General features: G+C 42.6%; 2 protein-coding genes across 4 annotated transcripts in view; one reads left to right on the top strand and one right to left on the bottom strand.

The window, feature by feature from the left end:
• The window catches only part of LOC115136014 (roundabout homolog 1-like), a 52,818-nt gene extending 36,304 nt beyond the window's left edge, over positions 1 to 16,514 (top strand). Inside the window, exons 9-19 of one of the 2 annotated variants that reach the window (XM_029671340.2) lie at positions 189 to 310; positions 929 to 1,100; positions 5,133 to 5,333; positions 7,006 to 7,048; positions 7,231 to 7,346; positions 7,739 to 8,041; positions 8,145 to 8,246; positions 8,557 to 8,704; positions 11,049 to 11,273; positions 11,574 to 11,935; positions 14,599 to 16,514. In XM_029671340.2, the coding sequence (XP_029527200.1) occupies positions 189 to 310; positions 929 to 1,100; positions 5,133 to 5,333; positions 7,006 to 7,048; positions 7,231 to 7,346; positions 7,739 to 8,041; positions 8,145 to 8,246; positions 8,557 to 8,704; positions 11,049 to 11,273; positions 11,574 to 11,935; positions 14,599 to 14,852 (2,048 nt within the window). In that variant the 3' untranslated portion in view covers positions 14,853 to 16,514. Of the gene's footprint in view, positions 1 to 188; positions 311 to 928; positions 1,101 to 5,132; positions 5,334 to 7,005; positions 7,049 to 7,230; positions 7,347 to 7,738; positions 8,042 to 8,144; positions 8,247 to 8,556; positions 8,705 to 11,048; positions 11,274 to 11,573; positions 12,928 to 14,598 lie in introns of those variants that run through there. The other variant, XM_029671341.2, reaches the window with a different exon arrangement.
• A 5,040-nt stretch (positions 16,515 to 21,554) lies between these two features.
• The window catches only part of LOC115136013 (roundabout homolog 2-like), a 122,235-nt gene continuing 117,468 nt past the window's right edge, over positions 21,555 to 26,321 (bottom strand). For both annotated transcript variants that reach the window (XM_029671338.2, XM_065023755.1), the window contains exons 22-27: positions 25,487 to 25,711; positions 24,901 to 25,097; positions 24,490 to 24,606; positions 24,101 to 24,247; positions 23,577 to 23,725; positions 21,555 to 22,329 (exon numbers count right to left, since the gene is read on the bottom strand). In XM_029671338.2, the coding sequence (XP_029527198.2) occupies positions 22,318 to 22,329; positions 23,577 to 23,725; positions 24,101 to 24,247; positions 24,490 to 24,606; positions 24,901 to 25,097; positions 25,487 to 25,711 (847 nt within the window). In that variant the 3' untranslated portion in view covers positions 21,555 to 22,317. The remainder of the gene's footprint in view (positions 22,330 to 23,576; positions 23,726 to 24,100; positions 24,248 to 24,489; positions 24,607 to 24,900; positions 25,098 to 25,486; positions 25,712 to 26,321) is intronic.

Raw genomic sequence — 26,321 nt, 5'->3', positions numbered from 1 at the left:
CTGTTATCAACTGTAAACCAAAAAGTATGAAAATATACTGTAGGTAGTCCGACTTTATTGAATAAAGGTGGTCCTTTGCGCGAATCTGTACTATGAAGATGAAAAAAACAATGATTTGAATCAAGATGGGTCATTGTGTGTTTTTTACACATGTATTGTTATTTTCATGACACTCCACCTTCCTGCAGTGCCTAGCGCCCCACCTCAGGCCGTCTCCATAACAAGGTCCCCTGACCACAATGACACGGTCTATGTGACCTGGGAGCCTCCACCCCACAAAGCTCACAACGGCATCATCCAGGGATACCAGGTAAGAATAAGATGGCTACCTACACCTTTACCTTATTGTATATATGCCTGAGAAATCTAGCACCTAGCATTCTTCTATGCTCCACAATGTGTTTTATGACATCTTTGAGAGCATGCAAGAAATTGCAGGGTGAGTTTATTTTCTCTATATGCCTGTTGTGTGTTGAAAAAATCCTATTTTTCAATAACATTGTACTGTGTTTACCATATTAAATTCACCATTTAATTACACATTGTATTGATAGGGGTCCTCTGCAACCTTGGTGTGCAATCTTTTGTTCAAGTGCAAAATAACTGATTCAACTTAGCAGTCCTGATAGAAGACCATGATAAGATTAATCAAAGGTGTGGGGTGTAACAAAAGCCTGCTTTCCCTGACCAGAGTTTCATAGTATCCCTGCTGTGGAAGCTGTTACCTGAGTGCACACACACACACACACACACACACACACACACACACACACACACACACACACACACACACACACACACACACACACACACACACACACACACACACACACACACACACACACACACACACACACACACACACAGTTCTCTGTAATGCTTCCTTGGTTCCCTCTTTGAGCTGTGTGTGTGCGTTTGTCCTGTCCAGTTGTGGTGTGTGCAGTTGGAGGAGCAGCAGTACTTGAACTGGACAGTGGACAGTGGGACCCACAGTCTGGAAATAAACCCTCTGTACCCAGACAAAGAGTACTGGGTCCAGGTGGCAGCAGTCAACGGAGCTGGCGTCGGGGTGCAGAGTGACCCCCATAGACTGGTCATAGGTCAGTGACAACACGCCACAGATATCTGTATGGTCAACCAAACACCACAGGGTTACGAAACCTTACATAAAACAAGACTACAATAAGTAGTTTTGTGCAATTTGCAGTCCAGTTCATTGAAAGCATCAATGTGGGTTGGAAGGTTTGAAGATGAATGAAACAGATGTGTATAACACTGTATGTGTTAGTGTCAGTAGTGAAAAAACAACCCAATTGTCATACTTGAGTAAAAGTAAAGATACATTTATAGAAATTACTCAAGTGAAAGTCACCCAGCAAAATACTACTTGAGTAAAAATAAAAAATATTTGGTTTTAAATATACTTAAGTATTAAATGTCAATGTAATTGATCAAATATACTTAAGTATCAAAAGTAAATGTATAACTCATTTCACAATTAAGTAAACCAGACGGCACGATTTTCTTGTTTTTTAAATTTCCAGGTAACCAGGGGCACACTCCTCCACTCAGGCATAATTTGCAAACAAAGCATTTGTGTTTAGTATTTAGTCCACCAGATCAGAGGTAGTAGGGAGGACCAGGGATGTTCTCTTGAGAAGTGCATGAATTGGACCATTTTCCTGTCCTGCTAATCATTCGAAATGTAAAGAGTACTTTTGTGTTTCAGGGAAAATGTATGGAGTAAAAAGTACATTCTTTTCTTCAGGAATGTAGTGAAGTAAAAGTTATAAATACCCCCAAAAACGATTTATTTTTACTTAAGTACTTTATACGACTGGTTAGTGTTTATATAGATAAAAAGATCTGATCTGATTGGTTAAAACACCACTACATGTTAAAAATATCATAATTAGACTGCTTGTGTAAATGCAGCCTTTGCTGTACAGTGCCGTGAAAAAGTATTTGCATATGGCAGTGTGTGTGTATATATATATATATATATATTTTTTTTAAATATATATATATATACTGCTCAAAAAAATAAAGGGAACACTTAAACAACACAATGTAACTCCAAGTCAATCACACTTCTGTGAAATCAAATTGTCCACTTAGGAAGCAACACTGATTGACAATAAATTGCACATGCTGTTGTGCAAATGGAATAGACAACAGGTGGAAATTATAGGTAATTAGCAAGACACCCCCAATAAAGGAGTGGTTCTGCAGGTGGGGACCACAGACCACTTCTCAGTTCCTATGCTTCCTGGCTCATGTTTTGGTCACTTTTGAATGCTGGCGGTGCTTTCACTCTAGTGGTAGCATGAGACGGAGTTTACAACCCACACAAGTGGCTCAGGTAGTGCAGTTCATCCAGGATGGCACATCAATGCGAGGTGTGGCAAGAAGGTTTGCTGTGTCTGTCAGCGTAGTGTCTAGAGCATGGAGGCGCTACCAGGAGACAGGCCAATACATCAGGAGACGTGGAGGAGGCCGTAGGAGGGCAACAACCCAGCAGCAGGACAGCTACCTCCGCCTTTGTGCAAGGAGGAGCAGGAGGAGCACTGCCAGAGCCCTGCAAAATTACCTCCAGCAGGCCACAAATGTGCATGTGTCTGCTCAATCGGTCAGAAACAGACTCCATGAGGGTGGTATGAGGGCCCGACGTCCACAGGTGAGGGTTGTGCTTACAGCCCAACGCCGTGCAGGACGTTTTTCATTTGCCAGAGAACACCAAGATTGGCAAATTCGCCACTGGCGCCCTGTGCTCTTCACAGATGAAAGCAGGTTCACACTGAGCACATGTGACATTCTGGAGACGCCGTGGAGAACGTTCTGCTGCCTGCAACATCCTCCAGCATGACCGGTTTGGCGGTGGGTCAGCCATGGTGTGGGGTGGCATTTCTTTGGGGGGCCGCACAGCCCTCCATGTGCTCGCCAGAGGTAGCCTGACTGCCATTAGGTACCGAGATGAGATCCTCAGACCCCTTGTGAGACCATATACTGGTGCGGTTGGCCCTGGGTTCCTCCTAATGCAAGACCATGCTAGACCTCATGTGGCTGGAGTGTGTCAGCAGTTCCTGCAAGAGGAAGGCATTGATGCAATGGACTGGCCCGCCTGTTCCCCAGAGCTGACTCCAATTGAGCACATCTGGTACATCATGTCTCGCTCCATTCACCAATGCCACGTTGCACCACAGACTGTCCAGGAGTTGGCGGATGCTTTAGTCCAGGTCTGGGAGGAGATCCCTCAGGACACCATCTGCCACCTCATCAGGAGCATGCCCAGGTGTTGTAGGGAGGTCATACAGGCACGTGGAGGCCACACACACTACTGAGCGTCATTTTGACTTGTTTTAAGGACATTACATCAAAGTTGGATCAGCCTGTAGTGTGGTTATCCACTTTAATTTTGAGTGTGACTCCAAATCCAGACCTCCATGGGTTGATACATTTGATTTCCATTGTTCATTTTTGTGTGATTTTGTTGTCAGCACATTCAACTATATAAAGAAAAAATTATTTAATAAGAATATTTCATTAATTCAGATCTAGGATGTGTTATTTTTAGTGTTCCCTTTATTTTTTTGAGCAGTATATATATATATATATATATATACACACTGCCATTCAAAAGTTTGGGGTCACTTAGAAATGTCCTTCTTTTTGAAAGAAAATCACATTTTTTGTCCTTTAAAATAACATAAAATTGATCAGAAATATTGTAGACATTGTTAATGTTGTAAATGACTAGTGTAGCTGGAAACAGTAGATAAAAAAAAATGAATATCTACATAGGCCCATTATCAGCAACCATCACTCCTGTGTTCCAATGGCACGTTGTGTTAGCTAATCCAAGTTTATAATTTTAAAAGGCTAACTGATCATTAGAAAACCCTTTTGCAATTATGTTAGCACAGCTGAAAACTGTTATCCTGTTTAAAGAAGCAATAAAACTAGCCTTCTTTAGACTAGTTGAGTATCTGGAGCATCAGAATTTGTGGGTTCGATTACAGGCTCAAAATGGCCAGAAACAAAGAACTTTCTTCTGAAACTCGTCAGTCTATTCTTGTTCTGAGAAATGAAAGCTATTCCAAGCGAGAAATTGCCAAGAAACTGAAGATCTCGTACAACGCTGTGTACTACGCTGTGTACCTTCACAGAACAGTGCAAACTGGTCTAACCAGAATATAAAGAGGAGTGGGAAGCCCCGGTGCATAACTGAGCAAGAGGAAAAGTACATTAGAGTGTCTAGTTTGAGAAACAGATGCCTCACAAATCCTCAACTGGCAGCTTCATTAAATAGTACCCGCAAAACACCAGTCTCAACTTTAACAGTGAAGAGGCGACTCCGGGATGCTGTCCGGGAAGTTCCTCGGTCCAGTGTCTGTGTTCTTTTGCCCATCTTAATCTTTTATTTTTATTGGCCAGTCTGAGATACGGCTTTTTCTTTGCAAAAGAACATAGAGCCGGGGTCCTTCTTGGCTGTGATTGGCAATGCTGAAATAAGAAGAGGACCACTATCTGTTTAACCTCAATGACCTTAAATTCAGATTCATCCGTTGGACTGCCAGATGGTGAAGTGTGATTCATTACTTTAGAGAATGCATTTACACTGCTCCCGAGTCCAATGGCAGCGAGCTTTACACGACTCCAGCCGATGCTTGGTATCGCACATGTGGATCTTAGGCTGGTGTGCGGCTGCCGAGCAGCCGCGTTGCTTTCAGAGGCAGTTTGGAAATCGGTAGCGAGTGTTGCAAACCGAGGACTGACAATTCTACATGCTAAACACTTCAGCACTCGGCGGTCCCATTCTGTGAGCTTGTGTGGTCTACCACTTCGCTGCTTCCCCGTTGTTGCTCCTAAATGTTTCCACTTCACAATAACAGCACTGAAATAGCCAAATCCACGTGTGTGTGTGTGTGTGTGTGCGCCCACATTGCCAATCATGTGTGTGATAGTGTTTCCCTCTTTCATATTCTCTGTCTCTGCCTTATTTTATTTCTGTCTGTCTTTTTTCCTCTCTCTGTGTTTTAATTATTTTATTTCTGTCTGTCTCTTTTCCTCTCTCTGTGTTTTAATTATTTTATTTATGTCTTGTTTTTCTTTCCCTTCCCTCCCTCTTACAGACTCCCGGAGGTCCGGGGCCCCCCAGTCAGACAGCCCCAGTAGGGACCTGACTCGGGTCCTTTCTGTGCTGAGGAACCCTGTGTTCATCGGAAGCGTTGGCGCCCTCCTGTGTTGCATCCTAATGGTGACGGCCTTCTGCCTGTACCGCCGCCACACACGACCCGGCGACCACCTGGGACGAGGCCACGGCAAGGCTAAAGGTCTGTCTGGGCTAGAAGTGGGGGCTAGCTTATGTGTTGTATCTTTAGTATAAGCTTAGCAAGGTTATCTTAGCATGGATATGTCATGCTATGCTAGTCAACTGTGTTGTAATGGCTACGTAATCAGCGTTAGCTGCTAATCAGGTTTTAATGTTTGAGTGTTATTTGGCTAAAACAAGAGAGGTTGTAGCTACAGTGGGGAGAACAAGTATTTGATACACTGCCGATATTGCAGGTTTTCCTACTTACAAAGCATGTAGAGGTCTGTCATTTTTTATCATAGGTACACTTCAACTGTGAGAGACGGAATCTAAAACAAAAATCCAGAAAATCACATTGTATGATTTTTAAGTAATTCATTTTCATTTTATTGCATGACATAAGTATTTGATCACCTACCAACCAGTAAGAATTCCGGCTCTCACAGACCTGTTAGTTTTTCTATAATAATCCCTCCTGTTCTCCACTCATTACCTGTATTAACTGCACCTGTTTGAACTCGTTACCTGTATAAAAGACACCTGTCCTCACACTCAATCAAACAGACTCCAACCTCTCCACAATGGCCAAGACCAGACAGCTGTGTAAGGACATCAGGGATACAAGGCTGGGATGGGCTACAGGACAATAGGCAAGCAGCTTGGTGAGAAGGCAACAACTGTTGGCGCAATTATTTGAAAATGGAAGAAGTTCAAGATGACGGTCAATCACCCTCGGTCTGGGGCTCCATGCAAGATCTCACCTCGTGGTCATCAGTGATCATGAGGAAGGTGAGAGATCAGCCCAGAACTACACGGCAGGACCTGGTCAATGACCTGATGAGAGCTGGGACCACAGTCTCAAAGAAAACCATTAGTAACACACTACACCATCATGGATTGAAATCCTGCAGCGCACTCAAGGTCCCCCTGCTCAAGCCAGCGCATGTCTGTATTTTCCAGCGACAGCCCCGAAGCCTGAAGGATCTGGAAAAGGTCTGTATGGAGGAGTGGGCAAAATCCCAGCTGCAGTGTGTGCAAACCTGATCAAGAACTACAGGAAACGTATGATCTCTGTAATTGCAAACAAAGGTTTCTGTTCCAAATATTAAGTTCTGCTTTTCTGATGTATCAAATACTTATGTCATGTAATAAATGCAAATGAATTACTTAAAAATCATACAATGTGATTTTCTGGATTTTTGTGTACCAATGATAAAAATTACAGACCTCTACATGCTTTGTAAGTAGGAAACACTGCTGATTTTTCAGGTTATTAAATACTTGTTTTCCCCACTGTATATGATGTATAACTAGAGATTTACACCACAAGGTTGTATAGTAGCAGGCATGCTTTTACTTACTTAGGTTGGTTTTTACGTTTGACTTTCTCATCATTCAAAGAAAATGCTATGTGAGAATTTATATTAAGGACACTTTAGCATCTATATCGTTGTAGTGATGCTATAATGATCTGGAAGCGTGTGCTTCTACATCTGCATTGCTTGCTGTTTGGGGTTTTAGGCTGGGTTTCTGTATAGCACTTTATGACACCAGCTGATGTGAAAAGGGCTTTATAAATCTGATTGATAGTGTTGAATGACAGGATTACCATTTAACATCTCCAATGTTCCTATATAAACTGTGACACCTCATTGTGAAATAAACCAAGTGACTTACTCTGGGTTTTGCAGGTTTGTACAGGTTGGCCAGTGAGGACCTAATCATCAAACACCGGTAGGTGGAAGACCGTGTCGCTCATTGAAAAGGATTTCACTACTTTTTTGTTTTGTAATGTTTATAATATGATCTGATCCACTGTATGTGCCCCCTAGGTTTGCCATTTTAACCATACGCAATACATGGGATTGACTGATTTACTGACTGACTGATTGATTGATTGTCCTGTGTCTCTGCAGAATGGCAGCCCCAGACTCGCCATGGATCTCGGGTGCGTGGAGACCGGCCCAGAGTGGCGAGAAGTACCAGGGCATGTGGGCTCAGAGCCAGGAGAACCCCGGCTTCAGGAAGACCAGTGAGTTTTGCTCTACAGCTTGTCTAGAATCAGTTCATCCTACCACAGTTCTTAATGTAAGCATTATGAGATGGATAAAAAGACTGGCCCTGGACCAGTTGATAATACAACTCTGTACTCAGTTTGCCCTGTGTGCTAAAAGAGTAGGCTTTTAACATATATTTTTAGGTCTGAGGCTATTCATCTGCTACCTCTACTATTCATTATGGAAGCTCAGTGAACCACCTCTGCTATCTAAACAATACACTTGATCCATTCTGCCTCAGAATTTCTCCAATCTTATATTGATAACTCAAAAATAATTCCAGCCACACAAGTGGATGCACAGCATTTAAAATCATTGAGGATAACAGATATTGGTCCTCTTCTTATTCCATAATTGCCAATCACAGCCAAGAAGGACCCTGGCTCCCTGGACTCGGCTGTCCCCATCGTGCCCGACAGCTGCGGTGTCTATGGGACGTTCTACGTGGACCTGACGGGAAACGGCCTCAAGACCTTCAACAGCCCCACCCGATGCCCCAAGAGGCCCCACTGCCACACCACCTCCTCCTCCTCACACTACTCCCAGTACGGCACAGAGGCGGTGCGTACCGCTGTCAAGACCATGCTGGTCAAGGATGGACAGGCCCTGCCCCCAGCCCAGCCCAAGATGGGCGTGCTCAAGGAGTCATGGGAGAAGAATTACAAACGAGGTGATAGTTAATGCGGCCTTCTTAAATGGTTTTGATGTCCTTGCTCTTGGTTAACATCAATCTGTAATTACTTTTGAATCACATACTTTGTCTCCTCCCTCAGAGCTCCATGCAGAGAACAGCGCCCCCTTGGTGTCATCGAGGAGCCAGGCGCTGGCTGTGAGGGGAGTGCCTTACAAACAGAGGCTCAGCCATCTCCCATCAGGTACTGTACTGTACTGTCATCTTACACCACTCATACCCTAAAGGCTTTTAATGCTCAGGGACAATTGGGACCAGTGTTTTCACTGAACCCCCGTTATGTACGTTTTTGTTTTATCCCAGCACTAGCAAACCTGATTCAACTAATCAAGGGCTTGGAAATTAGCTGCTTATCTTAAATCAGGTGTGTTAGTGCAGGGCTAGAACAAATATGTGCACCCCCGAAGGTTCCCCCAGGAATGGATGGTACAGAACCACTGTCCTTGACAGTGTTGTTGTATTGACCTTGGATCCTGTGTGTATTCTTCCTCCAGGTGGGCGCTCCGAGTGCGTCAAGCCCCTGGCGTCGTCCCGCTTCCTGCACCACTCAGCCTCACTGCACTTGGTGGACATGCTCCCCACCCCACCCCCACTGCCCATGGACGACACCACTGACACACACAGCCTCACCTCAGAGGAAGGGTGAGGAACACACACGCATGCATGTACACACAAACATAACCACACCCACGCACACAGACCCACACAGACACCCACACATCCAAACAGAGACACACAGACATTGGCAAGACTCCCCAATCCTGCTCCCCCTCTCTCTGTGCCACTGTTCAAGATGTCGACTAACACTTACCACACACTTACCACTTACCACACATGACACATGAGAGAATACTCATCAAACTGAGCTCAATAAAGGTACCATCTGTTACATCTTTCATTGGCTGTAGCATTATATTAATAACTCTCCTGTAGTGTGTTGATGATTGGTGCTCTCAGAGACATACTTCTGAACAATAACCAAGAATCAAAGGGTTCTTCCTTATGGACCTTGTATTTAGCCCCTTGAATCAATAAGACCAGTCATCTACACTACATCTGAGCACATATTAGCATCTATGAGCCGTGTGTTTCTCACGCTCTGCCACAGGGGCTCCCTTGTTTACTTCCTTTTAACCTCTTCCTGACACCAATCTATCACAGTTTCTCCCATTCCCCACTCTCTAATGAGCCACTGCGCTCCGCTTCCCTCCGTTTCCTCTGCCATTTATAGTCAAACCGGATGGCCTGAACTGGTTTCATGTCTCCCGCTGGGGAAAATGATTGTACTTCCTCCCTGTTCTTAGCCTCGATGACAGGGCCTTGACACGGCTCATAGAACAGCAACCAACATGCGCCAATTTACATGACCATGAATGACATGTAACCACAGTTTTAACAAAGAAAACGTTTAAATTCGAGTTATAGTACGACTATATTCTCTTGCAAGGAATAGTACTATTATCACAAAATAAATGGGAATTTCTTGTAACTACAGACGTGGCCAAAAGTTTTGAGAATGACACAAATATTAATTTTCATAAAGTCTGCTGCCTCAGTGTCTTTAGATATTTTTGTCAGATGATACTATGGAATACTGAAGAATAATTACAAGCATTTCAAAGGCTTTGACAAAAGTGTCAAAGGCTTTTATTGACAATTACATGAAGTTGATGCAAAGAGTCAATATTTGCAGTGTTGACCCTTCTTTTTCAAGACTTCTGCAATTCACCCTGGCATGCTGTCAATTAACTTCTGGGCCACGTCCTGACTGATGGCAGCCCATTCTTTTATAATCAATGCTTGGAGTTTGTCAGAATTTGTAGGTTTTTGTTTGTCCACCCGCCTCTTGAGGATTGACCACAAGTTCTCATTGGGATTAAGGTCTGGGGAGTTTCCTGGCCATGGACCCAAAATGTCAATGTTTTGTTCCCAAAGCCACTTAGTTATCACTTTTGCCTTATGGCAAGGTGCTCCATCATGCTGAAAAAGGCATTGTTCGTCATCAAACTGTTCCTGGATGGTTGGGAGAAGTTGCTCTCGGAGGATGTGTTGGTACCATTCTTTGCTGCCCTTCTTGACACCAGGCCGTCCTCAAAGTCTTCACCTCACTGTGCATGCAGATGCACTCACACCTGCCTGCTGCCATTCCTGAGCAAGCTCTGTACTGGTGGTGCCCTGATCCCGCAGCTGAATTAACTTTAGGAGATGGTCCTGGCGCTTGCTGAACTTTCTTGGGCACCCTGAAGCCTTCTTCACAACAATTGAACCACTCTCCCTGAAGTTCTTGATGATCTGATAAATGGTTGATTTAGGTGCAATCTTACTGGCAGCAATATCCTTGCCCGTGAATCCCTTTTTGTGCAAAGCAATGATGACGGCACGTGTTTCCTTACAGGTAACCATGGTTGACAGAGCAAGTACAAAAATTCAATAATAAGAGGGACTTAATAAGAGGGACTTAATAAGAGGGACTTAATAAGAGGGACTTAATAAGAGGTTAATAAGAGGGGGTTAATAAGAGGGACTTAATAAGAGGGACTTAATAAGAGGTTAATAAGAGGGGGTTAATAAGAGGGACTTAATAAGAGGGACTTGGCAATTAATTACAATTCATCTGGTTACTCTTCATAACACTCTGGAGTATATGCAAATTGCCATCATACAAACTGAGGCAGCAGACTTAGTGAAAATGTATATTTGTGTCATTCTCAACTTTTGGCCACGACTGTACAGTACATTTAGGCAACTAAGCACAAAGTATAAATACCTGCATGATTTTCTCATGCACTAGGGTTTAAGCTTTTGCTTATACCTAATATAAATAATTGCTCATATTTGGGCTTAAAGGCCCAATCTGTGATTTAGCCATTTTGTTCATTAATTTATGATTCACAAGTTGATTATTGAAGAATATAACTTATAAATGTCTCATGAATTTAGTCTGAATTATTGGAAATGACCTTTGAGCTTTATTTGTCACACCTAGGTCCAGCAGGTCCACTAAACTGATGGTGGATGACGGGTCTCACCAGTCTGTGTGTGCTGCGTCCGGTCTCCGTGGCCCCCCATCCAACCCTACGGGCTTCCCCTCCTACAGCCGCCTGTCCACTGCCTCTTACTGCCTGTCATTAGACGAGGAGCAGGACACGACAATGACCTCACAGGAAGTCACCCAGTACCTGGAGCTCAGCCCCAAGGCCGAAAGGCGCAGGTAGGTTTGCCATGGAAACCAAGGGGTGGCAAATACAAGAGGGTGAGAGTGTTACTGTCAGAGTCATTGAGGGGCTGTGCGTTGACGCTATCTATTCTACTACATCGATTGATAAGGGCATTTAAAGACAACCCAAATTATTGTCAGTAATATTCAATATTTGAATAGCCAGTCTCTTTATTAGTAAAATAGTGTTGGATATTACAATAATGTTTGTTATTTTAGTACAGTATTGCTTTACCGGAATCAGTAGTTTTTTACTTCATTCACCTCTCATCTTACCTCACTTCCTGTTTCCAGCACAATGCCAGAGAATCCTCCTTCCTCCTCCCTGTCCCGCCCTTTCTCCCCCACTCCCACTTTGGGATACATCTGTGGGCTCCTCCCCTCCGACCAACTGGAGGACAGGTTGACTGACGACCAGGAGTCCCAGCCAATGGGCTCTCGACGGGCCCGGCTCCAGAACACACCCTTGTCGCTCTGCAGTGAATGGGAGGGCTCGCTGTGGAATGGCTGGGGGTCGGTGTCAGAGGGCAACATGGCTAACAGTGCCCGCACCAGCTTCATCAGCTCGTCGGACGGCTCATTCATGAACGATGCCAACTTTGCCGGCGTGCTGGCCACTGTGGCCGCAGAGTCCATGAGTGTAGCCTCTTTCTCAGGCAAGACTACTAGAGAAAATGTACTCACACATGAATTATATTTCATACTTTAACAGGTTACTTGAGATTGAGCTGTCTTGTCACCAACTACCACTAGGTGGTGAACTCTTACCATACTGTATGATCCTAAAATGTTGCCTTGGAGTCAGATTTACAATAGATTCCTCTTTTACATCTAGCCTCTATAGTTTGGTCATGATATACTTATGTGAGAAGATTTTTTGGTGGATGCTACATCAGGGTTATGTTTATTCATTAATGGAAAATTGTCTATAGTATTTAACAATGACTTTACAACTCATAAATGGAATTGTAGTTTATTCCCCCGGGTAAAGGAATTGAAAAGCAATTGACCACACGATCAGGTGTCACCAGTTTTGGGGATGTAGCCTAGAGTTAAGCAGTGGTCTTGTATTCTGGGAGGACTACATGTGGGAAATGTCAGTGCTTGTGTGGCCACTGAGACTGACCTATGGGACAGATCGATGTGATTAAGGTGAGAGTGTATCTCACAGACACACACTGTGTGTGTGTGTGTGTGTGTGTGTGTGTGTGTGCGCGCACGTATGTGAGGTAGGGGGTAAACTCAGGATTCAGGGGTGGCAACTGCCGATTACTTAGGAGCTCTCAGGAAATTGAAGGCGCTAGCGAGTAATCTTTCTCAGACTGTCATTTAATTAATCACTCTGTCCTTTCTCCAAATGTGCATACGGCAGATTCAACTTTATTCCATTTGCCCAATTGTTATTTTTAATACAGGAGTGTTGCCACAGTGAAAAAGAGTACTGATTGTGCACTGTGCATTATACAAATTGGATTGCCACGTGTGTGTGTCACCTTTCTGTTATATCTATTTTATCATGATGTCAGTTGTCATGTAATATCTCTCTGTATCATGGTATCAGAAGTTATATCTCTCTTTATCGTGGTCTCATTTGTCATATCTCTGTATCATGGTATCAGTTGTCATATAGAGTACAGTCAAGTTTGGACACAACTATTCATTCAAGGTTTTTTCTATATTTGTACTATTTTCTACATTGTAGAATAATAGTGAAGACATCAAAACTATGAAATAACACATATGGAATCATGTGCTAACCAAAAAAGTGTTAAACAAATATAAAATATATTTGAGATTTTTCAAAGTAGCCACCCTTTGCCATTGCCAACAGTCTGCAAGGTTGTATTCTCTCGACCAGCTTCATGAGGTAGTCACCTGGAATGCATTCAATTAACAGATATGCCTTGTTAAGTTATTTTGTGGAATTTCTTTCTTAATGTGTTTCAGCATATCAGTTGTGTTGTGACAAGGTAGGGGTGGTATACAGAAGAGAGCCCTATTTGGTAAAAAACCAAGTCCATATTATGGCAAGAACTGCTCAAATAAGCAAAGAGAAACAATAGTCCATCATTACTTTAAGACATGAAGGTCTGTCAATAGTGAAAATGTCAAGAACTTTGAAAGTTTCTTCAAGTGCAGTCGCAAAAACCATCAAGCACTATGATGAAATTGGCTCTCATGAGGACAGCCACAGGAAAGGAAGACCCAGAGTTACCTCTGCTGCGGATAAGTTCATCAGAGTTACCAGCCTCAGAAATTGCAGCCCAAATAAATGCTTCACACAGTTCAAGTAACAGACACATCTCAACATCAACTGTTCAGAGGAGACTGCGTGAATAAGGCCTTCATGGTCGAATTGCTGCAAAGATACCACCACTAAAGGACACCAATAAGAAGAAGACACTTGTTTGGGCCAAGAAACACAATACTAGTAGAAATCTGTCCTAGATTTTTTTGTTTCCAACCACTGTGTCTTTGTGAGATACAGAGTAGGTGAACGGATGATATCCGCATGTGTGGTTCCCATCGTGAAGCATGGAGGAGGAAGTGTGATGGTGTGGGGGTGCTTTGCTGGTGACACTGTCAGTGATTTATTTAGAGTTCAAGGCACACTTAACCAGCATGGCTACCACAGTATTCTGCAGCGATACACCATCCCGTCTGGTTTGCGCTTAGTGGGACTATCATTTGTTTTTCAACAGGACAATGACCCAAAGCACACCTCCAGGCTGTGTAAGGGCTATTTGACCAAGAATGCGAGTGATGGAGGGCTGCATCAGACGACCTGGCCTCCACAATCACCTGACCTCAACTCAAATGAGATGGTTTGGGATAAGTTGGACCACCGAGTAAAGGAAAAGCAGCCAACAAGTTCTCATGATATGTGGGAACTCCTTCAAGATTGTTGGAAAAGCATTCCTCATGAAGCTGCTTGAGAGAATGCCAAGACTGTGCGAAGCTGTCATCGAGGCAAAGGGTGGCTACTTTGAAGAATCTCAACTATAACATTTAATTTATTGAACACTTTTTTGGTTACTACATGATTCCTTATGTGTTATTTCATAGTTTTGATGTCTTCACTATTTTTCTACAAAATAGTGAAAATAAAGAAAACCCTGGAATGAGTAGGTGTGTCCAAACTATCAGTTGTCATATCTGTCTTTATCATGGTATCAGTTGTCATGTATCTCTTTATCATGGTATCATATATTTATTTGTATTATGGTATCATATATATCTCTCCACATGGTGTCTGCTGGTGCGTCATGGTATCATGCATCTGTGTGTGTGATAACTCTAGTTTGGTTCTCCTCTCCAGACTTCTCTCCCCCGGCGTCGCCCCTCAGTGCCCTGTTCCCTCCGGCTCCAGATGAAGGAGCGGAGTGTTTCGGGGAGCTGGATCCCATGCCCGTTTGGGACTGGAGTACAACCTGGGTGGAGGAGATGGAGGCGCAGTACCGCGCCCAGTACACCTCCCAGGCAGATGCACCCCCCGCCTGCAACACCCGGGGGCATTGTCGTGCTGACCGTCACTGTGAGGACCGCCGAGCCACCGGAGGGGGTAGGGTTTGAGGACGAGGACGAGGGGGTGGGTCAAGGACAACCTCACAGCGATGATTGGATTGATGATACATTTTTTGTGAAGTCCATTTCAATGCCAAGACATGCATTTAATTTACTCATGATTTGTAAAGTACTCATAGAAAATCAGGAGAAAAACGATGTAATTTTATGTTTCATCCATGAATTAGGAAGTGGCCTTTGTTTTCCTGTGAGTGGTTTACAACAAGTCATGAGTAGAAGATGTAATTGGGAATGAAATGAAGTTGACCATTCAACCTCTCCCATCCAGACCACTATTGGTTACCTGAACTATGTTTCCCACAATACCTCAGGGCAGTCTCTCCCATGAAAATAGAATTCCTAGAGTAGGCATCTTCTATTTCTATGGATCCTCCTCCAATTTGTGTTCTCCATTTGTCCTAACCTGGGATGGTCTTTCCAAGAGTTTAACCGCAGCCAGCCCCAAAAACAACTTTTAAAAAGTTTGGAGTGTTATGATTTTAGCACTATTACTGTAATGTAGTGCATTTAGTTTCTTCCAGAATCTTCCATGGGCCATGATCCTGCTGGTTAAAAAAGACTGAACTGAAAGCACAATGATGGGCGTAGCATTCAGTCTGGTTTAACCAGGCTATGATCCTACCATATTAGAGTGTATTGAAAACAACACGAGAGAATTTATACAGAACATTCACTGATCATTCATTTGCAATAGAATGTAAATATACGCGACTGATTTTATTTAATGAACCATGAACACTGTGACTTTCCAACCCATTTTCTGCTTCTTCTTTTTATCATCCTTTGTTCACAAAAGACAGTCTAAAGTTTTATCATGTTTTTCATTATTATTAAATGTGCTTTTGTCTCTATTGATTTTATAATGAGAGCTAAACATTTAAGTTGTTACACTAGAATTTGGACGATGTAGTTGTGTTCTGTTTCAGATTTAGTTTAATTTCTCTTCCCTTTGACTTCAAGCTAAACATTAAGGGCTGAGTCATGACTTCAGATGTGTGTGCAATTCTCCCTTTGACTTCAAGCTAAACATTAAGGGCTGAGTCATGACTTCAGATGTGTGTGCAATTCTCCCTTTGACTTCAAGCTAAACATTAAGGGCTGAGTCATGACTTCAGATGTGTGTGCAATTCTCCCTTTGACTTCAAGCTAAACATTAAGGGCTGAGTCATGACTTCAGATGTGTGTGCAATTCTCCCTTTGACTTCAAGCTAAACATTAAGGGCTGAGTCATGACTTCAGATGTGTGTGCAATTCTCCCTTTGACTTCAAGCTAAACATTAAGGGCTGAGTCATGACTTCAGATGTGTGTGCATCACTCAACTTTTTCTCTCTCGCAATTCTCCCTTTGACATTAATACATGACTACATGACAAACACACTCCCATGTCAGAAGTTAGGATTTATCCCTATGTACTTATGTACCTAAATGAAATGTGTATACATTTAGCAATAAGTAGAATGTTTTTCTCATGATGTAACTTCTGTAAGAATAGGTTCAGTAGGACTGGACTAATGTGTATTATTGGAGAGGAGGAATAATTATTCATTTGATATAAATGTTTATGCATGACTTAATAATACTATTTGAAGCATAACTAACTAAGTGTCTTCTACTGTGGCCTTATTGAGAATAAAAACGTATACATTTCAGTCTGATAACTTCTTTTTAGTAATTCATATTTAATCCAGGAAGTCTTTCTCAAGTAGCAGTGGATATTAGTGTTTCATCCTTGCCTTTCTAAATTTGCCAGTTGTTTGGTAAGACAACCACAAGTTGGCTTAAGCAAAAACAGACCAGCCAACCAAGACAAATTAATTATATTTTGAGACTACCAATCACATTCAAATATTTTGATACCAACTGGTATCCAACTCCAAATTACATCCAGTTCAATCCTAAAGTGACACTAAACCTTTAAATAAAATGTAATATTCAGTGGCTTTTTACAAAAGATTATGTCCTTGTAATGTAGAGGATCAACAGGAGGGTGATATAATCATTTAAAAAATATTATTAAAACGAAAGGAAAAGATCATCCTTGTCAATGTCTAACATTTTGGCCTATCTGGTCTCAGATCACTGCTGATCGCTCTGTATTGCCTCTCCTCACATTTGGTTAAGTGTGTGTGTGTGTGTGTGTTAAGCTTTGGTCAATAGCTTCTTTGGCAAGGAAAGAGTTTGCTGCTTTAGTCTTGTTACTTAGTGTTAATTCCCATTTCCCACAACTACAAACAAACACATGACATTACACAACAGTGTCTTCATCTTTCCTCGTATGTGTAGGCTACACATCCAGAGGGATTAGCCTTCATATCACAGTGCTCACTACCCCACGGCCATATGCTCAGCACAAAAAGCTACCAGTCCCCACTCCACCCACACACACACAAGCGTATGCACACACTTAATTCATGCACATTTGCACACACACACACACTCTTCCTCCCCCTACACACAAACACATGGTACCGCTGGGTTAGGCCTGTGCCAAAATGGCAGCTTTTTATAGCCTGTAGGTAATCTATTGGCCCGGACAGAGAACACAGAAACTGTGCTCCAATGTCTGCCGTAAAGCAGACCTGGGTTCAAATATAATGTGCAATCTTTTAAATACTTTGAGTGTTTGCTTTAGCCTGCCTCGAGTGTCAAATGTGCGAGATGTATACATTTGGGAGTATTCTTTTGATTCCATTTCGCCATGCTTGCTCAAACACAGCTGCAGTATTTGAAATTATAAAAAAAAAAAATCAACCAGGTCTGCTTTGATGCTTGTTTTGTACTTTTTATCTCACGTTCTGTCTGTTTTTATTTACATATCAATTTGTATGTCATAACTGCCATTTCACCAGAGGGATTAGGCATTTTTGGAGAACAATTACATTATGCCATCTGTGTTTGGTCACTGCTTTCTCTAGAGAGTATAACTTTGAATGAGAGAGAAGTAATCCAATGCTTCCTCGTGTATTTGGACTTGGATGTCCAGTTAGATTTGACTGGATCGTTGGACAATAATATTCAGTGGCTCTGCTTGTACAGAATTTATTACAAGTCATTTTCTTACATCCCACCTCTCTGGGCAGAGAATGCTGCGTATTAACTGAATATCATTTCTGTGTGTGTTTTTTGTGGGATTCCTTGCTTTCAAAGCACACCCACAACCATCTGGGCAGAGGGAAAATTGCAATTAAAAGTTGTACACTGAACTGTGACAAATGTATTTACAGTTGCGTGTTAAAGTGACAATGATTTAACTAACTGGAAATCAATGTGGCACACATGGGCAATCCATATCCACTCTGCATGTCTGTCAATACTATGGAACCAGCTCACCTCCATCACACAAACCCACATTCAGTTGAAGTCGGAAGTTTACCTACAGGTTAGCCAAATACATGTAAACTCAGTTTTTCACCATTTCTGACATTTAATCACAGTAACAATTCCATTTCTTAGGTCAGTTAAGATCACCACTTTATTTTAAGAATGTGAAATGTCTGAATAATAGTAGAGAATGATTTATTTCAGCTTTTATTTATTTCATCACATTCCCAGTGGGTCAGAAGTTTACATACACTCAATTAGTATTTGGTAGCATTGCCTTTAAATTGTTTAACTTAGGTCAAACGTTTCGGGTAGCCTTCCACAAGCTTCCCACAATAAATTGGGTGAATTTTGGCCCATGCCTCTTGACCGAGCTGGTGTAACTGAGTCAGGTTTGTAGGCCTCCTTGCTCACACACGCTTTTTCAGTTCTGCACACAAATGTTCAATGGGATTGATGTCAGGGCTGTGTGATGGCCACTCCAATACCTTGACTTTGTTATCCTTAAGCCATTTTGCCACAACTAATGCTTGGGATCATTATCCCATTTTCCCATGGGAAGACCCATTTGCGACCAAGCTTTAACTTTCTGACTGTTGTCTTGATGTTGCTTCAATATATCCACATAATTTTCCTTCTGCATAATGTCATCTATTTTGTGAAGTGCACCAGTCCCTGCTGCAGCAAAGCACCCCCACAACATGATGCTGCCAACCCCATGCTTCACGGTTGGGACAGTGTTCTTCAGCTTGCAAGCCTCACCCTTTTTCCTCCAAACATAATGATTGTCATTATGGCCAAACAGTTATATTTTTGTATCATCAGACCAGAGAACAATTCTCCAAAAAGTACAATCTTTGTCCCCGTGTGCAGTTGCAAACCGTATTCTGGCTTTAAAATGGCGGTATTGGAGCAGTGACTTCTTCCTTGCTGAGCACCCTTTCTGGGTTATGTCGATATAGGACTCGTTTTACTGTGGATATAGATACTTTTGTACCTGTTTCCTCCAGCATCTTCACAAGGTCCTTTGCTGTTGTTCTGGGATTGATTTGCACTTTTCGTACCAAAGTACGTTAATCTCTAGGAGACAGAACGCATCTCCTTCCTGAGCGGTATGACAGCTGCGTAGTCCCATGGTGTTTATACTTGCGTACTATTGTTTGTACAGATGAACGTGGTACCTTCAGACATTTGGAAATTGCTCCCAAGGATGAACCAGACTTGTGGAGGTCTACGATTTTTTTTCTGAGGTCTTGGCTGATTTCTTTTGACTTTCCCATGATGTCAAGCAAAGAGGCACTGTGTTTGAAGGTAGGCCTTCAAATACATCCACAGGTACACCTCCAATTGACTCAAATTATGTCAATTAGCCTATCAGAAGCTTCTAAAGCCATGACATAATTTTCGGGAATTTTCCAAGCTGTTTAAAGGGACAGTCAACTTAGTGTATGTTCACATCTGACCCACTGGAATTGTGATATAGTGAATTATAAGTTAAATAATTTGTCTCTAAACAATTGTTGGAAAAATTAATTGTGTTATGCACAAGTAGATGTCCTAACCGACTTGCCAGAACTATAGTTTGTAAACAAGAAATTTGTGGAGTGGTTGAAAAACAAGATTTAATGACTCCTACCTAAGTGTATGTTATTTTCCAATTTCCGTCAACTGTAAATGTTTTTAATTTTACCTTCATTTAACTAGGCAAGCCAGTTAAGAACAAATTCTTCTTTTCAATCACAGCCTAGGAGCAGTGGGTTAACTTCCTTGTTCAGGTACAGAACGACAGATTTTTACCTTGTCAGCTTGGGGATTTGATCTTGCAACCATTTCGGTTACTAGTCTAACGCTCTAATCACTAGGCTACCTGCTGCCCTCTACCTGCTGCCCCCAACACTCAGTGCTGTGTGGTGGTGTCATATTGGGAGTGTTTGGTTGGCCCTGGTTGGTGGTGTTTCCTGTGCATTGTGTGATCAGAGTCTATGGTGAATTGGTCAGACCCCATGGGAGCCTGCCTTCTGTGACCCAGATCTGTTCTGGACCAGATTAGACAGAAGGGTCCCTCCAGCTTCCTCTCGTCTCTTCTCCTTTCTCTACTCTTCTCTTGAAACATACTAACTCAACCAACTAATGTTCAATCCCCAAAAGTTTACATTCATACATAAATATTATTTTCTTCTGCTCACATTTCCTCTTGACTGCATACAGCTTTATTTGCGACCCATTTTGCATACAGACGTCTGCCTAAAAGTCAAAAGCATCCATTTCTTCTCTGCCATGCAATTAACATGGAAATTGGAATGTGACATGTTGGATGGGACAGGGGTTTTTATGACCCACCCAATCCCCAACTCCTCATCCTTCCATCTTGCTCTTTCTTTCTCAGGCTATTCTCTCTTTCTCTAGTGGGCGTTTCTGGCTTGACACTGGCCTAATGAATGAGCTGGATGATTAATGGCAACAGGGGAGAAATGGGGGGGGGGGGGGGTTGAAGGCGGGAAAGGGTCCTTCCAGGATGCCATGAAGGTGGGAGATAAGTGGGGGTGAGGTTTGAGGGCGAGTCCTAGAGGCTCTTCCCTGTCTACAGTGCGTTGAGAGGACCTGTGAGCTAGTCTGTCAGCGATAGCTCAGTATATTTTGTTCTCAAAAGTCGATTCAGCGTTTAGGGATACATAAAGGTAGAAGTGCTTTATATCAGTCGTACATCATTGTTTAGGGTAGTCTCTGTCGAGCTGAGCTATAATAGGTATATGAGTTGGTCGGAATATGTTAATTCGGAAACCTGTGTGTCTCCTGTCTTTGTCTGTGTTCCTTGTGACCTGACTTGCATAGTAGTGCATCCCAATTAACTACACAGAGAGCAGTCCCATTCCCACTCCCATTTGAATTACTCCTTAATCCAGCTCCTTGATCTGCAACATGCCTTGTTTTTCCAGGGCACAACAGTAGGCTACAGTACAGTACAAAGACAACACATCATGCCCTTTTTCAGTTCACTGCTGGGGCACAATGAGAGTACTCCCAGGACACTATCTTGTGTGTGTTTGTCTGTGTGTGTGTGGAACCTCATGGTTGTGTGTGATGTCTCAGGTGGGCAGAGGAGAGGGTGCATGTTATTTATTGTTCTGGGTTAATGCCCCTCACACTGGGAATTGCATTCTTCTCCATGCAGAACCAACCAGGTGGAATGTACTGTGAATAGTCAGAGGCCTCAGGAAGAAAATAAAGAAAACATGACTTCAGCTAAGCTTTTACATTTTCATTTAACTTGGAAAGAAGTGGTGGTGGGGTGGGGGGGTCGTACACAGTAAACTTATTTCAAGACATTCTTATGAAACATGACTTGTAAAGTCCAAAAAAGTTCCCAATTATTGTTCAACAAATGTATTTTATTGTATTATTACAAAACAACAAGACTACCAAAAAGTTAGTTGACAGAACAGATTATTTTGGTTCTTTTAACAGAATATGCAAGTCGTCGCACAATCGCAGCAACAGTCCTTCAAAAGTGATGGTTACAATCTTTTCACAACGTTGTCGGTCTGTCGGTTCACAACTAGCTTCCTCTGTAAAAAAATAAAATAAAACAAAACTTTGAAAATAATATTCTCATTGGACCACGGGCGATAGGGATCCAGAGAAGATAGGCAGAGTCGTCCTGAGTGGACGAGGACCCCTGCAGGTTCATCTGTCCGGCCGGCTGCCTGACATGAACACACTTTGTGCTTCATATTTGTTGTTTCTCCACCACAACAAGAGTGCAATAGTCTTTATGCTTTCCGAACGGTATACAGTTCTACAAAATGACATTGGCACATTCAAGACATTACCTTTTTATACATGTGTTTTTCCTTATAAATACAATATACTTTTTCTTTCCCTTTTTCCAGAGTCCACGTAAAAACAGTACAGCAATGGCTATTTGCAAATGAATATGGGCAGAGCCCGAGAGTCATAAATAATCATAATAATATAAAACAATTTATGAAAATCTGTTCTTATTCCATTGTTCTTCAGAAAGTGATCTTCATTTATTTCTGTTTGCTTTGATCGAAGAAAGAACATGGGAGGCATCAAAGGAACGTCGAATGACAAAGGTGTTTTGTTTTCTGCGAGTCTTCCGGTATCCACTTATCTCATTTCCTGCAACAGACAGACAGACGTGTCAAAATAGGAATAAAAGGGGGGAAACGCAGAAATGATTATCTGCACATAACATTAAGGAGCTCTCACAAAGCATGTCTCGTAAATCAAAATGGTAGTCTACATCGCTAGTTTTGAATATAACAACATGTATTTATTTGTCCATTTATTTTCAAAACAGAACCCATAACCAGATACAAAACTAAATGACAGGACCTAAGGAGGTGGCTTTTAAGCAGTCATGGAAAAAGTACCCAATTGTCATACTTGAGTGAAAGTAAAGATTCTTTAATATAAAAAATAGTATTTGGTTTTAAATATACTTAAGTATCAAAAGTAAATGTAATTGCTAAAATATACTTAAGTATCAAAAGTAAAAGTATGAATCATTTCAAATTCCTTATAATAAGCAAACCAGACACCACGATTATCTTGTTATTTTAATTTACAGATAGGCAGGTACACACTCAATCCTAATTTACAAACGAAGCATGTGGGGTCTGCCAGATCAGAGGCAGTAATTTGACCAGGGATGTTCTCTTGATAAGTGTGTAAATTGGATCATTTTTCTGTCCCGTTAAGTGTAAAAAAAATAGTACTTTTGGGAGTCAGAGAAAATGTAGCACATAAATGTTCTTTAAAATGTTGTAAAAGCAAAAGTTGTAAAAAATATAAATGATAAAATAAAGTACACATACCCTGAAAAGCAGCTTAGGTAGTATGTTAAAGTATTTTTTATTTAAGTACTTTACTCAGCTGCTTTTAAGCATACACTTTTGGGAGAAAAGGGCAAAACCCTATTCAGCTCTATCTCACTGTAACCCAAACGCTAGTCAACCGCCCTATGGGAGTAGCTCTGGTTCGTCCTTCATAGATTACTTGACTCTGTAATCACCCGAGGGATTGGCCGTTAATCGAGGAAGTCAAGATCTGAGGGAGTCACACAAAACGTATCCCCCACTGAAGGGATAAAGAACAACTCCCTCCCCAATCACACAGATACCCCATTCAACCGATCTGTCCAAGTGGAAACATAAGGCTCAGCACAATGACAGAAAGAGGGGTAACCCGCAACTGGCTCCCCAGTCACCCCTCTATTAACCACTGAACTCCAGTAGACATTGTAGCTCCCAATAACTAGAACCAATAATGGTCCCCTTGTATTACAACTATTCCTAAACGAAATGCCAGAGAGAAGAAAAAACAACAGATATTGTGGCTCCCAAGAACCAGAACCCTTGTCTCACCTCGTTGCGTTTCCTGCCTGAGCCGGGACCCCCTCGTGACCCCGTGGAGCCCCGTGACGAGGAGCTTCCTGTAGTGGAGCAGTTACTGGACATCTGACACCCCCGCCCCGCCAGGTAGCTGGGCTTGCTGTACGGGATCAGGTCCTCATCTGTGGAGGAGATGGGATTGGAGGAAAGGGGAGAATTAGGGTCAGGGATTTCCATATTGGGAATGGAGAGTGAGACAAATGGCTATTCTACTGATGAAAGAGGGTCTTGAAGGAAAGAGGAAGTCATAAGAGTTTTAATGGATGGATTTGTGAAATTAAATGTATTCATATGTTATTGTGTGTGTGTGAGAACGGGTTTATGAGCATAATTGATTTATGTATTATTATTTGTGTGAATTTGTATTTTCTGGGTGAAAGAGTGACTGTTTGGGAGTCAGTGCTAATAGGCAACTGCAAAGGCTCTGGCTGTGCTTGTGTGTGTGTTGTGAATATGAGACTGTGCATGTGTGTGAGTTTGCACACCACACCACTCACCATCTCGGCGTCTCTGTCCTGATCCCTTTCTGTAAGGGGTGCTCCTTTCTCCCTCTCTGTCCAGGGATGCTTGGCCACAGTCTACAGCCCTTGCTGGGCACCGCACTGCTCCATTCTCTGGAGGTGGCTCTGGTGGAGGAGGGAGGTCTTGAGGAGAAGACACATGGACAACAGGTAAGGGTTGGACTGCACTGGAAGACCAGTAAATATATAAACATATAGGCAATAATGTAGGCTTTACGCACACAGAGACATGCTCATGCCCAACATATATTCATTGATTGTTTGTTCACTCACACACACACGCACATGTGTGTGTGTTTGCGTCTGTGCGTGCGTGTGTGTGAACAAACAAATCAATGAATATATGCTCACACACACACACTCACCTCCTTGGTTAAGCACCTCTCTTCTGTAAGCTCCGCTTTTGGAAGTCTTCTTTTTCACTCGAGACTTCAGGCCGGGGGGAGTGTGTGTGTTGTCAGCTGGGGAGGGCTGAGCTCTCACTGTAGGTCAGCCAGAAAGACAGAAAACATTACTAGAAGGTCATTGGACATTGGTCCTTTGAAGCACTATACATGGATAAATAACAACATTGCAATGCCTTATGTAATTTCAGCTGATTGTTTAGGTGTTACGAATAACATGAATTACATACTGGATATAAATGTAATACATTTGCTGTGTGTGTACATGCATGTGCGTGCACTTCTGACTTGAATGTATGTGTTTATGCACATCCGTATGTGGTGCATTCACTCGTGTGTGTTTGCACAGAGCGGTAGGTAAGCATCACTGACCAGGTGTGCTGGAGCTGACATTGTCGGCACTCAGTGCTGCCCCCTGGCTGAGGTCACGGCGGTGGGCCAAGCTGTTGCGGAGCGGTGTACCCACCTCGGAGCCCTCACCGTGTTGCTGGGCTGAGAGGTTGGGGTTGGACTGCGTGAGGGGCGGGCTGGGCGCCCGGGGCACTGGGACGGGACCGCAAGGTAACCTACTGTATAACGGCAAAGAAAGAGTGGGTGGTTAGCAATAGCAATGACATACTTCTGATATTTTACGACGATGAAAGTGTTACACAATTGAATTATTGTTTTGTTTATTTGAGTGGGGATTTTACTGCTCATATCATGAGCATTGTGTTATCTGCTGTTAATGACATTGGGCAATTACCATACCAAAGCAATGATTATACCTATTTTATTACCATCTTATTAATGTGAACAGGAGATATTCACTGCCATCCCCATTAGTATCAGTCGAGGCTGCTGAGTGGAGCATGGCTCATAATAATGGTTGGTATGGAGCAAATGGAATGGCATCAAACCTTGTGTTTGTACATAAATTATGTGACTTTTAGAATTGGACTGTTTTGTCATGTCATACCATGCTAGCTGCTGCCCATCAAGGTGGTGAAGGCGTGCTGTGTTGTGGGGTGGATGGCGGCTCTCCTCTCTGGGCGACGGCGTGAGGGTGGCGGTGGACTGGTGACTATAGGAGGTGGCGGGGGACGAGGCGTCACCCCTGAGGGGAGGGGCGGGACCTGCCTCGCAGCCCTCGATCAGATAGGTTCTTTCCGGAAGGGGCGGGCACCACTCTTCCTCATCAGACCTGCGATTAAATGTAATTATTCCATAGGTTCACTTTAGACAGAGGAGGATGATGTGGACCTTAGAGAAAATGATTAATGGTCAGTTTTGACATTTTCCTTATTAATGGTCAGGATTGGGTAGGATAAACTGTTCTTAGATCTGTGTCTGAGGGCAATTTCAATCTGGACCATTATAAAACAGTCACGATGGTGGCTCCAATAAGATCCTATTCAATTATTAATTATTCTAATTCCTAATTCTATGGGTGGCCCTCCCTCTCTAATGCCTACAGTATTTGTCTGCACCGTATTGATTTCCACTGCTCTACAGCATTATTAGACAGTGTTGCCCACAGGGAAGACTACACCTGTTACAAGTCTGCTGAGGGCCATGTCTGAACAAGAGACTTCACCTGGGTGAAAAAAAATCACATTCCATGTCCTTCTATGCCCAAGGCATTTCCATCAAACTGAACTGGCTTCTTCACAACATGGGAAATGTTTTTCAGCTATGTTTTTCATACGTGTGCATGGAATCAGTTTTTATACATTAGTGTTTGGCAGAGAAGTATGTGTGTGCGCGTGTGTGAGTGCCAAGTGCGTTCATGTGTGTGTACATCATGGAGGAAA

Source organism: Oncorhynchus nerka, linkage group LG10, assembly GCF_034236695.1.
Source record: "Oncorhynchus nerka isolate Pitt River linkage group LG10, Oner_Uvic_2.0, whole genome shotgun sequence".
Taxonomy (NCBI): domain Eukaryota; kingdom Metazoa; phylum Chordata; class Actinopteri; order Salmoniformes; family Salmonidae; genus Oncorhynchus; species Oncorhynchus nerka.
Note: the sequence above shows the minus strand (reverse complement) of the source record. Positions and strands in the feature narration are given on the sequence as shown.